The sequence below is a fragment of the Mustelus asterias genome, unplaced genomic scaffold, assembly GCF_964213995.1.
Source record: "Mustelus asterias unplaced genomic scaffold, sMusAst1.hap1.1 HAP1_SCAFFOLD_1784, whole genome shotgun sequence".
In the NCBI taxonomy this organism is placed as follows: Eukaryota; Metazoa; Chordata; class Chondrichthyes; order Carcharhiniformes; family Triakidae; genus Mustelus; species Mustelus asterias.
Genome location: NW_027591729.1, coordinates 27,155 through 41,484, shown reverse-complemented (window position 1 = coordinate 41,484; position 14,330 = coordinate 27,155). Strand labels below are relative to the sequence as shown.

Below are 14,330 nucleotides of genomic sequence, written 5' to 3'. Positions count from 1 at the left end.
TTGCACAATGTTCTGCACTGTTTATGACTCCTCAGATACTGAAGCAATCCATGTCCAAATGCAGCAAGAACTGGACATTACCCAGGCTTGGAATGACAAGTGGCAAGTAACATTCGGGCCACACGAGTAAGAAGCAATGACCATCTTAAACAAGAAAGAATCTAACCATGGCACATTTGGCATTCAATGGCATTACCATTGCTGAATCCCCCGCTATCAACATCCTGGGGGTTACCATTGACCAAAAACTGAATTTAACTAGCCAAATAAATACTGTGGCTACAACAGCAAGTCAGAAGCCAGGAATCATAGAATCCTACAGTGCAGAAGGCGGCAATTCAGCCCATCAAGTCTGCACCGACCATAGTCCCACCCAGGCTCTATCCCCATTTACCCTAGCTAGTCTCCCTGACACTAAGGGGCAATTTAGCATGGCCAATCCACCTAACCCGCACATCTTTGGATTGTGGGAAGAAACCGGAGCACCTGGAGGAAACCCACGCAGACACGGGGAGAATGTGCAAACCCCACACAGACAGTGACCCAAGCTGGGAATCGAACACGGGTCCCTCTCAGAGTCCACCAGCCCCTGTGAGACAGCAGTGCTAACCACTGTACCACCATGCTGCCCCTAATCCTGCGAGGAGTAACTCACTGACTCCCAAAGGCTGTCCACTATCTACAAGGCGCATGCCAGGAGTATGATGGATACTCTCCATTTGACTGGAAGAGTGTAGCTCCAACGACACTCAAAGAGCTCCAGACCATCCAGGACAAAGCAGCCCCACTTGATTGGCACCCCATCGACAAACATTAACTCTCTCCACCACCGATACATAGTAGCAGCAATATGTAACATCTACAAGATGCACTGCATCAATTCACCAAGGCTCCTTAGGCAGCACCTTCCAAACCCATAGCCACTACCATCTAGAACTAGAAGAACAAGAGCAGCAGATACCAGGGGACATCACCACCTGGAGGTTCCCCTCCAAGCCACTCACCATCCTGACTCTGAAATATATCGGTCGTTCCTTCAGTGTGGCTGGGTCAAAATCCGAGAACTCCCTCCCAAACAGCACATGGACTACAGCGCTTCATGATGGCAGCTCAAAGACAATTAGGATGAGCAATAAATGCTGGGCTAGTCAGTGACACCCACACCCATGAATGAATAAATAAAAGTTGACAATGCAGCCCCTGGGAGAACTGTGCACAGCACTCCAACTGTAATATGGAGACTATACACTCCATATATAGAAACAGCTATTGGTTGTAGCTTATATAGCCAGCATTGAGTGAGAACTGGACTTCTCTAAGACACCCCAAACTATATGTGTCAGCCATACCTTGCCATCCTTGGCAGTGAGATCTTTTGTCCTGTAGGAGACTTGTGTGCGTCCATCCTCAATGATCTCCCTGAACAGTGGGATAACAGCCAGCTTGTCCTGCCGCTGGCATGTATAGGATGGTTGCAGGAAGGTGACAATGCTTTTGGCTACTGGAAAGAGCAGAAACACATGTCAGCAGTGGGAAAGACTAGTTGTGGGAGTTACCTTCCAGTCAGAATGCTTCCGCAGTGTTCCACTGTAGGTATGCTAGCCAATCGGCAGAAGCCAGTGGAGTTCCCAGCATGCCTGCTGGTTCTGCTAGGAAGTGAGGGTGTGTGAGGATTTCGGGGTGGGGACATTTGCAGGCTCAGCTACGATGCCTTCCATGAGCGAATGTCCTTTTGACACAAGTTGCCTTAAAATACCCACTGTAAATGGCCACTTGAGTGAGGGACAATTTCTGTTGGTAGACCTGAATTGGGGAGAAGGTGGCTGACCCAACAGCTAGGCTCCATGATGGTTCATTGGGTAATTTTATTGTGTTGTCTGGCATTGAAACATCCTGACCAGAAAAAGCACTGTCGATCCCCAGGCTTGCAAATTTAACTGAACATTGGAAGCACCACAAATGGCCTTGGTGCTCCTGGTCACAATCCACCAGCTCCTGTCAGACAGCCAGTATCACCCTCAGGCAAGGACTGAACTCTACTAGGCTGTGATGCCTCTCAGAGTCCACCAGCTCCTGTCAGATAGCCTGTATCACCCTCAGGCAAGGACTGAACCCTGCTAGGCCGTGATGCCTCTCACAATTGAACTGAACGCCATCCAGCCTCAGACATAAAGAATGGCCACGTGACCTTTCAACCCTCCAGGAGCACATGGTGAGGACAGTAATCTGGAGAACGTCAGTATGAAGATGGTCAGACAGAACTGAGAGAACTAGAATGGGGTTTGGGTGAGCTGAACGACAGAGGCAAACAGAACTGGAACCATCTAGGCCAAGGCGAGGTTCCCAAAGACGTACAGGCTTCTTTGATGATGGTAATGTGCACAAATCGCTGGTCAATTTCTGCGATCCCCTTCGGAACATCGACAGCCTCCACTTGTAAATGTTTCTCATCATCATCTTCGTCCTTCACAAAGAGGGGGACCCGCACATTAACCATTTCGACCCCATCCTGGAACTCCACCTGCCCATGAGCACCTGCCAAAAGGTCAGGAAATAGATGATGACTTTCAGATAGCTGCTTACACTCACACACTTGCTTTAATATCATTACATCCCTGGTGTAGGGACAGACTGAGGAGAAGATTAAAATCCATTCAGTTACTCTCTATTATTGTCACAATTATGGTATGATAAGTTTTTAAAAAAGATATTTAGAGATCAACTCCACACTGCTTGCTTCAAGTCCTAGTGATCCCCACCACACAGTCAATCCAAGTTATACAAATTAGGAGCTGTAGGCCATTTGGCCCCTCAAGCCTGCTCCACCACCGTTCAATAAGGTCATGGCTAATCTTCAACCCCACATTCTGCCTACCCTCAGTAACCTTTGAGGCCCTTGTCAACAAAGAAAAGAACAAGAACAAAGAAAAATACAACACAGGAACAGGCCTTTTGGCCCTCCAAGCCTGTGTCGATCATGATGCCCTAACTAAACTAAAAAAACCTTCTGCCCTTACTTGGCCCATATCCCTCTATTCCCTCCCTATTCATGTAACCATCCAAATGCCTCTTAAATGTTGCTGATGTGCCTGCTTCCACCACCTCTTCTGGCAGTGCGTTCCAAGCACCCACCACTCTCTGTGTGAAAAACTTCCCCCACACATCTCCCTTAAACTTTTCCCCTCTCAACTTAAACCTGTGCCCCTTTGTAATTGACGCTTCCACCCTGAGAAAAAGCCTCTGACTATCCGCCTTATCTGTGCCTCTCATAATTTTGTAGACCTCTATCAGGTCTCCTCTCAGCCTCCATCTTTCCAGTGAAAACAATCCTAGTTTATTCAACCTCTCCTCATAGCCAATGCTCTCGAGACTAGGCAACATCCTAGTGAACTTCTTTGCACCCTCTCCGAAGCTCTCACGTTCTTTTGGTAGTGTGGTGACCAGAACTGCACACAATACTCCAAATGCGGCCTAACCAAGGTTTGATATAGCTGCAATATGGGCCGCGATTCTCTCATCGCGACCTGGAACTTTTCTGTCGGGTTGTGGTGGGAGATGCGCGTCGCCGGCCTTGAACAGGATATGCGCATGCGCCGGGAACGCATGCGCATCTCCCAGAGCTGGCGAACAGTCGCAGGCCAGACCACGCTGGAAACCGGTGGGAAGGCAGGTAAGTAATTTAAATCTTTTAAAAATATGTTTTAAATATGTTTATTAGTCAGGTCCCGATTGAATCTCCTACCCCGCCAGGAGTACTTCATTCCAGTGGGGCTCAGACTAGCTCCCCAGGGGGTCGGGTGGCGGAGTGGGCATCGAGCAGTGCCAAAGGGCAGGGCCTATTGTGGGCAGGGCCTAGGGGCGATTGGTGGGGGTGGGGGGTCCCACTGCCACTCTGCAGACAGGATTGGTCTGGGATGGAAGGAGGGCAGTGATTGAAGTGGGCTGGGGGGGAGTGGTCTGCTGGGGGGGGGGGGGGGGGGGGGGGGGGAGGCGGGGACTGCCTCCAGGGGGGTCCCAGTGATCTACTCCACACAATCAACTCCTGTTCCAGTGATCCACTCCACACAATCAACTCTAATCCCAGTGATCCACTCCACACAATCAACTCCAATTCCAGAGACACACTCCACACAATCAACTCTAATCCCAGTGATCCACTCCACACAATCAACTCAAGACCTAGAGATCCACTCCACACAGTCAACTCTAGTCCTAGTGATCCACTCCACACAATCAACTCCAATCCCAGTGATCCACTCCACACAATCAACTCCAATTCCAGTGACCCGCTCCACACAATCAACTCCCAATCCCAGTGATCCACTCCACACAATCAACTCCCAATTCCAGTGACCCGCTCCACACAATCAACTCCCAAGCCCAGTGATCCACTCCACACAATCAACTCCCAATCCCAGTGATCCACTCCACACAATCAACTCCAGACCTAGAGATCCACTCCACACAGTCAGTCCCAGTCCTAGTGATCCACTCTGTGCACTCTACCCCCAAACTTCCAAGTGATCCACTCCATAGATCCCATTCCCAAATTTTCCTTAAGGAGCTGGGTAAGGAAATGTTTCCTGCTTTAATCTCACCTCGATCAGATGCCACCGTATAGTAACCGGGGCAAACTTGCAAATCGTTGAAGGCTTCCATGTTAACCTTTTCTTCAGTTATGTTCATGATCTGTTTCTCTGCTGAACGAAAGGCCGGTAACTGTGTGTCGATGATAGTCAGGTCCTGCCTATGGTGAAAATAGTCAGAATTTATCAAGAACATACCTCAGCTCTGTGGAGAGATTGTTAAAGCTGTGATTGTTCTGTTCACAGCAGGGAAGGTTACCGAGAAATTGATAAAGGGTTTCAAAACTCTGAGGGGTTTTGATGGGATGGGGGTGTGGGGAAACTGTTCCCATTGGCTGGGAGGTCAGTAAACAGATCACAGATTGACATTCATTGGCAAAAGAACCAGAGGGGAAATGAGGAGAATTGTTTTTACACAGCCAGTTACTGTCCGAAAGGGTGGTGGCAACAGATTCAATGGTAACTTTCAAAAGGAAATTGGACAAATATTTGAAAAGGAAATTGAATGCCAGGCTCTGGGTGACAGGAGGGGGTGGGGTTGTTGTTGTAATTGGTTATGGTGGCCAACTCGCTCCATTCTGTGCGTCAGGATTCAATGTAAATATTGGCCCCTTAACCCTGAAGCTACTGCATGACTGTCTGCTCTTGAGGTTGGGCTGTATAGCAAGTGGTAATAAGGGCCAATAGCTCTCAAAACAGTCAGGAACACAGAATATCAGTTTTGAAAAACTGACCAGCACCTACTATTTATTGAGGGATGTTATATTTTGTATTTAATCCTTCTTGCTGTTCTAGTGGATAAAAGCAGAGTTCATGAAGATACATATTGTGGTCACTGACAAGTTGCGGGTTCAGGGTTCAGTGATAACACTCCAGCTACAATGAAATTATATGGTCCCACTTCATAGCGTTGAGCACATGATCCAGGCTGACACACCCAGTGCAGTGCTGAGGGGAGTGCTGCACTGTCACAGGAACCATCCTTCAGATGGGATGTTAACCCTCTCAGGTGGGTATAAAAGATCCTTAGCATTATTTCAAAAAAAGAGCAAGGAGAGTTTATCCTGGTCAATATTTATACCTCAACCAAAATGAAAATTGATGCTCTGGTAGTTTATTGCATTTACTGTTTGAGGCGGTTTGCTGTGTGCTGATTGGCTGCTGCATTCCCACCATTTCAACTGTGACTACACTTCAGAAAGATTTCATTGGCTGTAATGAGCTCTGACACATCCTGAGTTAGTGAAAGGCACTATATAAATGCAAAGCCTTTCTTTTCCTTTGTTTCTTATTTGATGATCCCTTATGGGGTGAGAACAGGATCAAGCAGAGTTGTGACAGCTTCTACATTCAAATAGCCAGCAGCACTCAGAGAGCCAAATGCTTATAGTGACGAAGGCAAGCTGCGGCCAACGGAACTAGCCCACAGCGACAATTCAGCACTTTCAATCGAGAAAAGGTAAACTTAAAAAGTCTCTGAGCAAGAGAAGTGACACCAGTGTTTCAGAGTGGCTCTACGATGTGTTTATCAGCTGAGGATTGTAGCATAGGTAGCTGAATGGACAGTGATCATTCATAAGTGACAGGACAGAAATGCTCAGAGGCTGCATTATGGACACTGGCTAACTTGAGGATGTTGAGAAATTACTTGCCTTGCTCCAGCTGGTTTCTGAGGCCTAAAAAACACAAAACAAATTTTAAGTGTTGAATCAGATAAATTTTCAGTTCTCAGTGTTTACAACTACAACCAAATTACAATATACCCTGGGTGGGGGAGAGCAGGGGGTGGGGGAGAGCAGGGGGTGGGGGAGAGCAGGGGGACAGAGAAGCACAGAGGGGGAGACAGAGAATGAGATATACATAGAGAGAGGGACACAGGTGTGAGAAGATAGAGAAGGATAGAGAGAAAGAGACACATAGAGAACAGAGAGTGGGCAGACATGTCATCTCGCATGATTTTATTGGGAGAAACATTATTTCTCAGAGAAACCCAGTCTCACTTGCAAGAGAGATGTGAAACATTGTGATTTTTCTGCAATTGATTTTCTTGGGGAGCTGGTTCATAATTCCAGTTCGTACCGACACTTTTACCCTCCTCCAGTTCCATATCTTACCAATGTGTCTCTCTCTGATTCTCGTCTGCATACTGTGAACAGGAGATTGGAGAAAATCAACGTGAGAACTTCCAACTGCAGCAGTGATGGATTGAACAGTGATGGCAACTTTTGACATGAATGTGAGTGAGGAATTGACAAGGTATGGCTGGATGGCACATGTGGTTTACTAATGCTGACAGTGAGTTAAATTGTTAAGAGTAGAATATGCAGTCTTCGTGCCTGAGTGATTATACAGTAAGTTAAAGGTACTGCAGCACCTTCAAATTGAAACAGTTTCCTTCCCTCTAGTTTGCATGATCTTCTGGTCAAGGGAAACATTCGCAAGTACTGTCAGCAAAAGAACCAAATAGTTTGTGTAGTTTGTGTAGACATGAATGTGAGACAGGAATCAAGCTCAAAATTGACAGCAAGTTAGTTTTTCCCGAAAGGACACTGGGTTTTTACAACAATTATGATCGCTTTAAATGATTCCAAATTTCTACAAACAATATTGAAATTCTCAAATTGCCATGATGGGTTTAAACTCATCTACTCTGGATTATTAGTCTGAGTCTCTGGAACAGGACTGTAATGTTATAACCATGGCATTAACATGCATTAAATTTACATCAATTGATCAAACTTATTAGCTAGGTGATTCAGACTATAATTATAATTGCAAAATGTCAACAACCATTCAAAGCCTGTAATTTAGTCTTGAACTAACTCCCTACTTATTATTATCTATTCAAATGTATGTGAGAGAAGGAAATACATAGAAATATTGAAGATAAGAGCAGGAGGAAGCCATTCGGCCCTTTCAGGCCCACTCTGCCATTCATTTTGATCATGGCTAATCATCAAATTCAATATCCTGATCCCGTCTTCCCCCCCATATCCCTTTAGCTCTAAGAGCTATATCTAATTCCTTCTTGAAATCACATTAATGTATGATGGGAGAGAAAGAGAGGGAATGGGCAGAAAGAATTAAAGTGGGAATCCAGCAGGCAGTTAGATTTACAGGCCAGAAAAAAGTGACAACATAAACAAAACACCATAGCAGAACGACTGTACAGGGTTTTAAAAAATCTTCACCTGTGATGCGATGGCTGGTCTGCCATGAGGGAAGAATGGAAAATTGTAGCTATGCAGCCTGTCATCTTCCAATCAGTGTGTGTCTGATTTATTGACGCTGTCTGTTAAACACTGATTTGAGTAAAGCTGTTCCTGGCTTTTTACAGAGAGGAATCCTACTGGGGAATGTCTGGAGACAAGTGAGTGTTGGTGATGGGGTGGGGACCCTATTGCTGGTGCTGTCTTTCTCTCAGCCTCGGGCACTGCAGAAGTTCAAGGGAGTTGACTTAAATTTCTGGCCTAATTTTCAAATTCCTGCATGATCCCTCCTACTCCTCGAAGACCAATTTTCTTACTTTTGTTTATTTTGTCATTATTGATGGTCCTGGGTCTAATCATTACACTCCTACCTGTTCTAATCCCAGTGATGAAGCTTAAAACTGGCGTATAAACTTTTTATTTACAGGGACACACATTATAAAAATGCACCTCCAATCCCAACACCCAACATTTCTACAGGGTGCACAAGCAAATCCCCAGTTAACACCCAGCAGCTGAATACAGTTAAACACTTAGTTAATATCAAATTAACACCAGCCTCTTCATTCAGTTCTCTCCACCCTTTCTCTGAAAAGAAACTCTCTAAAACACTTTTCTTCTATTGTGTCTTACATTTATCAGCCCACTCTTTGTTATTAAACTTCCACTCCCTGTTCAGTCTTCAATGTAAAACAATTTGAGGCATGCCTCTGTATATAGAGTTCTGTAGAATAGTAAATTCTTGCCTATTAGCACACCAATGAAAGCAGTGCAGCTGCTCACTATGTATTTATTTTGCATGTCCATTTCTTTTATTAACTAATTTCAGGATATTGAAATGAAAATCATGATTATAACTGATTGTTATTGAAATTGATAATAAAAATCTTTACATTTTCTTGGAGGGGAGTGTCTGTATATGCAAGCTATCACAATTAATAATAGTGACTGCACTGTAGATAAATGTATTTTTAATATATTAGTGCATTAAGCTTTGACACATTGGTGAGGTTTCATCCTATAAGGAGGCAGCTGCTTCAACCAATTATGACCATGGTGTGTGGACAGATCCGTTAACACATACGAGGATAACAAATAGGAGTTTAAAATTTTATTTTCAAAAAGTATTTTCAGATGCAGGAATATATTTTTATAAAGAGCCCTGGTCTGTTAGAGATTAAATAAGCCACTAATGAAATTTAAAAACAAACTTTATTTATATTAGTTTATGTTTGAAAAAACAGTGGCTCATGATTTTCATATCAAGCCTAGATGGTGTGGTTGACAATATTGAGAGAATGGAAAGAGAGAGAGAGACACACAAAGTAACTGAGAGACTCCAGAGGTAGGGAAGAGTCCTTACCTAAACTTGGTTTTCCGCACTGGCTGGAAACCTGGGACAGATTTGTATGCATCATTGAGCTAAAATCAATAGATCAGAAGTCAGTCATAATATTAAACATTTATTGAATTACACAGCATTTACAGCATCATGGATCTGCTTAGTATCAGCAGTAACGAGAATTTAACAAGGTATGATGGGATGTGATCTGCCCAGCAACAGGTGAAAATCTGCCTTGTGACAGCAGTAGCCAGCATTCAAAAAGGCATGATGAGATGTGGCTTTCCTAGTAATGAGATTAACAGGCATCTAGACAGAACCAGGTGTAAATTGCCCTGTTAGTGGGAAACAGTTTATCTAGATGACTGAGAGGTCTGTGGGGGTATACACATGCTAATTTCTAGTGGCAAGGAATTTGAGAGATGCAGACAGCCAAATGTGCAGAATGAAGAATCAAAGAGGTAAAAATGGTATAATTGCCAGCACCTTCAGAAGCAGGCAGGCCAGTTTATATCTGTCAGGCTGAGAAGCCAGTCCATAACTCACATCCAGGAGAGCAGGCCCACGTCTGAGTCTTAGAGCTAGGGCTGTGCTGAAAGCTCCATAAAGGCAGTTTACATATCTTCACTGGACCAGGAAAAGACACTCCTCAGATTTGATCCTCAACGTGTGGGTAACGATAAGCTTGGTTTGACTTACAAATTGATTTAATTTAGATGTTGTTTGGGAAGGGGGGAAGTCTTAAGGAATTTGAGGATCATAGATATATTTTGGAACAAGGGGTAATTCCTACGTAAACTGTGTGTTTCTTGATTCATATACTTAATTGTATAGAATTTATAGAAACCCTACAGTGCAGAAGGAGGCCGCTCGGCCCATCGAGTCTGCACCGACAACAATTCCACCCTAGGCCCTATCCCCACAACCCCCACACACTTACCCCGCTAATCTCTCTAACCTACACATCCTGGGACACTAAGGGGCAATTTAGCATAGCCAATCCACCTAACCTGCATATCTTTGGACTGTGGGAGGAAACCAGAGCACCTGGAGGAAACTCACGCAGACATGGGGAGAACGTGCAGACTCCACACAGACAGTGACCCAAGCCAATTGAACCCGGTTCCCTGAAGCTGTGAGGCAGCAGTGCTAACCACTGTGCCGTGTCTTAGAGTATCATAGTCCTGTTCATATGTATTTGTCTTTTCTTTAATTTAATAAATAGTCTTTAATAATTGTTAAACGACTTCTGGGCTGGCTATTCTCACTGGGGTTTCACATGACTCTGACACCATTTCAAAAACAAAACTATACACCACCATGAACCGTTTCAAGTTGGCAAGCTGGCAAGTCAGGGAACACTTCAGCAGTCAAGGGCATTCAGCCTCCGATCTTAGGGTAAGCGTTCTCCAAGGCGGCCTTCAAGACACACAACAAAGCAGAATCGCTGAGCAGAAACTAATAGCCAAGATCCGCACGCATGAGGACTGCCTCAACCGGGATCTTGGGTTCATGTCACACTACTTGTAACCCCAGCATACTGTCTGGGTTTGCAAAATCCTACGAACTGTCCTGGCTTGAGACAATTCACACCTCTTTAACTTGTCATTAACCCTCACTCCACTCGCACTGTTTGTACCTGTAAAGACTTGAATTCCAACTATTCTTCACATTCCAATCTGTAATTTATCTTGCAATTGTGTTTTTGCCGATATATGCCGTGTTTGTGAAACCTACCTCTCCACTCACCTGATGAAGGAGCAGCGCTTCGACAGCTAGTGATTCCAAATAAACCTGTTGGACTTTAACCTGGTGTTGTGAGACTCCTTACTGTTTCAAGTTGGGACACCCTCCCAAATAACATCAGTGTGGTTTGTGACAATAACACAAAAACAAGCCATTTGTCCAGCTGGCTTATGGCAGTGCTTTTGCTCCCACAATCTTCCTCATCTCATCCTATCAGCCTGTCTTCCAATTCCTTTATCTCTCATGTCCTTATCTTGCTTCCTTTTTGAATGCTCCATGAACTATTGCACCAGCCTGTCACTCCAGAACATTGACAATGTACACGATACTGCACGGATACATCACCTCCAGCTGCACAAACCCAATATACACGAGCACCAATACTTCAGTATCTCGGCAATTGCCGAGTTGATGTAAGTGATGGAGGGGTTGCGGTATCATTTCTCACTTCTGATTTTCCTTATATTCTTGTACTTACAGATACAGCATCAAAAAACATGGAGAGTGGGTGCAGCCTAATTGTTGTGGATTCTACTGCTGTCGTGCTGTGCGTCTGTCAGTCCCAGTGGAATCAGCCATTGCAATTGGGCAGCAGCATTTCTCTGGTGTTCCAGTGCAATAGCCAAACATTGCAAGAGACAGTTTCCCCTAAATTTCACCTCCGAATTCTCTTGTTCCCTCTCAATGACAGATGCCAATATCTCAAGCAAATGTTCAGTCTGCACGAGTGTCCCAAATTATTTAGTTGCAATGAACAACATAGTTGAGCCCAATTCTGTCCTCTCCTCCACTAAACCTCACTGGAAGGTGATTAGGAACCAGAATCCAGAATTCCTTATGGCTCACCCAAACCCAAGGAGGGCAGATTGAGCTGCCTCCAATAACTGCATTAGGAACGACTTCAGTCGTTCTGTCCTATATGATTTAGTGCTACACTTAGTACTACCATAATGTCAGGTACGGTGGCACAGTGGTTAGAACTGTTGCCTCACAGCGCCAGGGACCCCGGTTCAATTCCGGCCTCGGGTCACTGTCTGTGTGGAGTTTGCACGTTCCCCTCGTGTCTGCGTGGGTTTCCTCCAGGTGCTCTGGTTTCCTCCCACACTCCAAAAATGTGCAGGTTAGGTAGAGTGGCCATGCTAAATTACCCATTAGTGTCCCGAGATGTGTAGTTTAGGTGGATTAGCCATGCTGAAATGCCCCTTTGTGTCCCAAGATGTGCAGGTTAGGTAGGTTGGCCATGCTAAAATGCCGGGTGTGTTTGCCTTGTGTATCTTCGGGAGTCAGTAGAGATCTCCAACGCGGGGAGTACGTGGGATGAGAGCACGGAGGGTTCTCTGAAGGTCCGGATCAAAGGTCAGCGGTCACGGGCGTTCGGCCTCTGCTCTTCGGGTAAACGTTCTCCAAGGCGGCCTTCACAACACACGACAATGCAGAGTCGCTGAGCAGAGACTGATAGCTAAGTTCCGCACACATGAGGACGGCCTCAACCGGGATCTTGGGTTCATGTCACACTATCTGTAACCCCCACGACTTGCCTGGGCTTGCAAAATCTCACTAACTGTCCTGTCTGGAGACAGTACACATCTCTTTAACCTGTGCTTAACCCTCTCTCCATTCACATTGTCCGTACCTTTAAGACTTGATTACCTGTAAAGACTCGCATTCCAACCATTATTTTGTAAATTGAGTTTGAACATAGAACATAGAACATAGAACATTACAGCGCAGAACAGGCCCTTCGGCCCACGATGTTGCACCGACCAGTTAAAAAAAAAAAAACTGTGACCCTCCAACCTAAACCAATTTCTTTTCGTCCATGAACCTATCTACGGATCTCTTAAACGCCCCCAAACTAGGCGCATTTACTACTGATGCTGGCAGGGCATTCCAATCCCTCACCACCCTCTGGGTAAAGAACCTACCCCTGACATCGGTTCTATAACTACCCCCCCTCAATTTAAAGCCATGCCCCCTCGTGCTGGATTTCTCCATCAGAGGAAAAAGGCTATCACTATCCACCCTATCTAAACCTCTAATCATCTTATATGTTTCAATAAGATCCCCTCTTAGCCGCCGCCTTTCCAGCGAAAACAATCCCAAATCCCTCAGCCTCTCCTCATAGGATCTCCCCTCCATACCAGGCAACATCCTGGTAAACCTCCTCTGCACCCTCTCCAAAGCCTCCACATCCTTCCTGTAATGTGGGGACCAGAACTGCACACAGTACTCCAAGTGCGGCCGCACCAGAGTTGTGTACAGTTGCAACATAACGCTACGACTCCTAAATTCAATCCCCCTACCAATAAACGCCAAGACACCATATGCCTTCTTAACAACCTTATCTACTTGATTCCCAACTTTCAGGGATCTATGCACACATACACCTAGATCCCTCTGCTCCTCCACACTATTCAAAGTCCTCCCGTTAGCCCTATACTCAACACATCTGTTATTCCTACCAAAGTGAATTACCTCACACTTCTCCGCATTAAACTCCATCCGCCACCTCTCGGCCCAACTTTGCAACCTGTCTAAGTCTTCCTGCAAACTACGACACCCTTCCTCACTGTCTACCACACCACCGACTTTGGTGTCATCAGCAAATTTGCTAATCCACCCAACTATACCCTCATCCAGATCATTAATAAATATTACAAACAGCAGTGGCCCCAAAACAGATCCCTGAGGTACACCACTTGTAACCGCACTCCATGATGAATATTTACTATCAACCACCACCCTCTGTTTCCTATCCGCTAGCCAATTCCTGATCCAATTTCCTAGATCACCCCCAATCCCATACATCTGCATTTTCTGCAGAAGCCTACCATGGTGAACCTTATCAAACGCCTTACTAAAATCCATATATACCACGTCCACTGCCTTGCCCCCATCCACCTCCTTGGTCACTTTCTCAAAAAACTCAATAAGGTTAGTAAGGCACGACCTACCTGCCACAAAACCATGCTGACTATCACCTATCAATTCATTACTCTCCAAATAACTATAAATCCTATCCCTTATAATTTTTTCCAACATCTTGCCGACAACAGAAGTGAGACTCACCGGTCTATAATTCCCGGGGAAGTCTCTGTTCCCCTTCTTAAACAATGGGACAACATTCGCTAACCTCCAATCTTCTGGTACTATACCAGAGGCCAACGACGACCTGAAGATCAGAGCCAGAGGCTCTGCAATCACTTCTCTTGCCTCCCAGAGAATCCTTGGATAAATCCCATCCGGACCAGGGGATTTATCTATTTTCAGACCCTCCAGAATATCCTGCACATCCTCCTTATCAACTGTAATACTGTCTATTCTACTCCCTTGCAACCCAGTGTCCTCCTCAGCTATATTCATGTCCCCTTGCGTGAACACCGAAGAGAAATATTGGTTCAATGCTTCACCAATCTCCTCCGGTTCCACACATAACTTCCCTCTGCC

At 45.2% G+C, this 14,330-nt stretch overlaps 1 protein-coding gene across 1 annotated transcript in view; it reads right to left on the bottom strand.

Annotated features, from left to right (window-relative positions):
* LOC144488697 (integrin beta-4-like) overlaps window positions 1-14,330 on the bottom strand; it is a gene marked incomplete at both ends in the record, with an annotated part of 75,476 nt that overhangs the window by 34,250 nt on the left and 26,896 nt on the right. Inside the window, 5 exons of the mRNA XM_078206786.1 lie at window positions 1,350-1,501; window positions 2,356-2,535; window positions 4,599-4,743; window positions 6,235-6,262; window positions 9,159-9,217. Of these exons, the coding sequence (XP_078062912.1) occupies window positions 1,350-1,501; window positions 2,356-2,535; window positions 4,599-4,743; window positions 6,235-6,262; window positions 9,159-9,217 (564 nt within the window). The remainder of the gene's footprint in view (window positions 1-1,349; window positions 1,502-2,355; window positions 2,536-4,598; window positions 4,744-6,234; window positions 6,263-9,158; window positions 9,218-14,330) is intronic.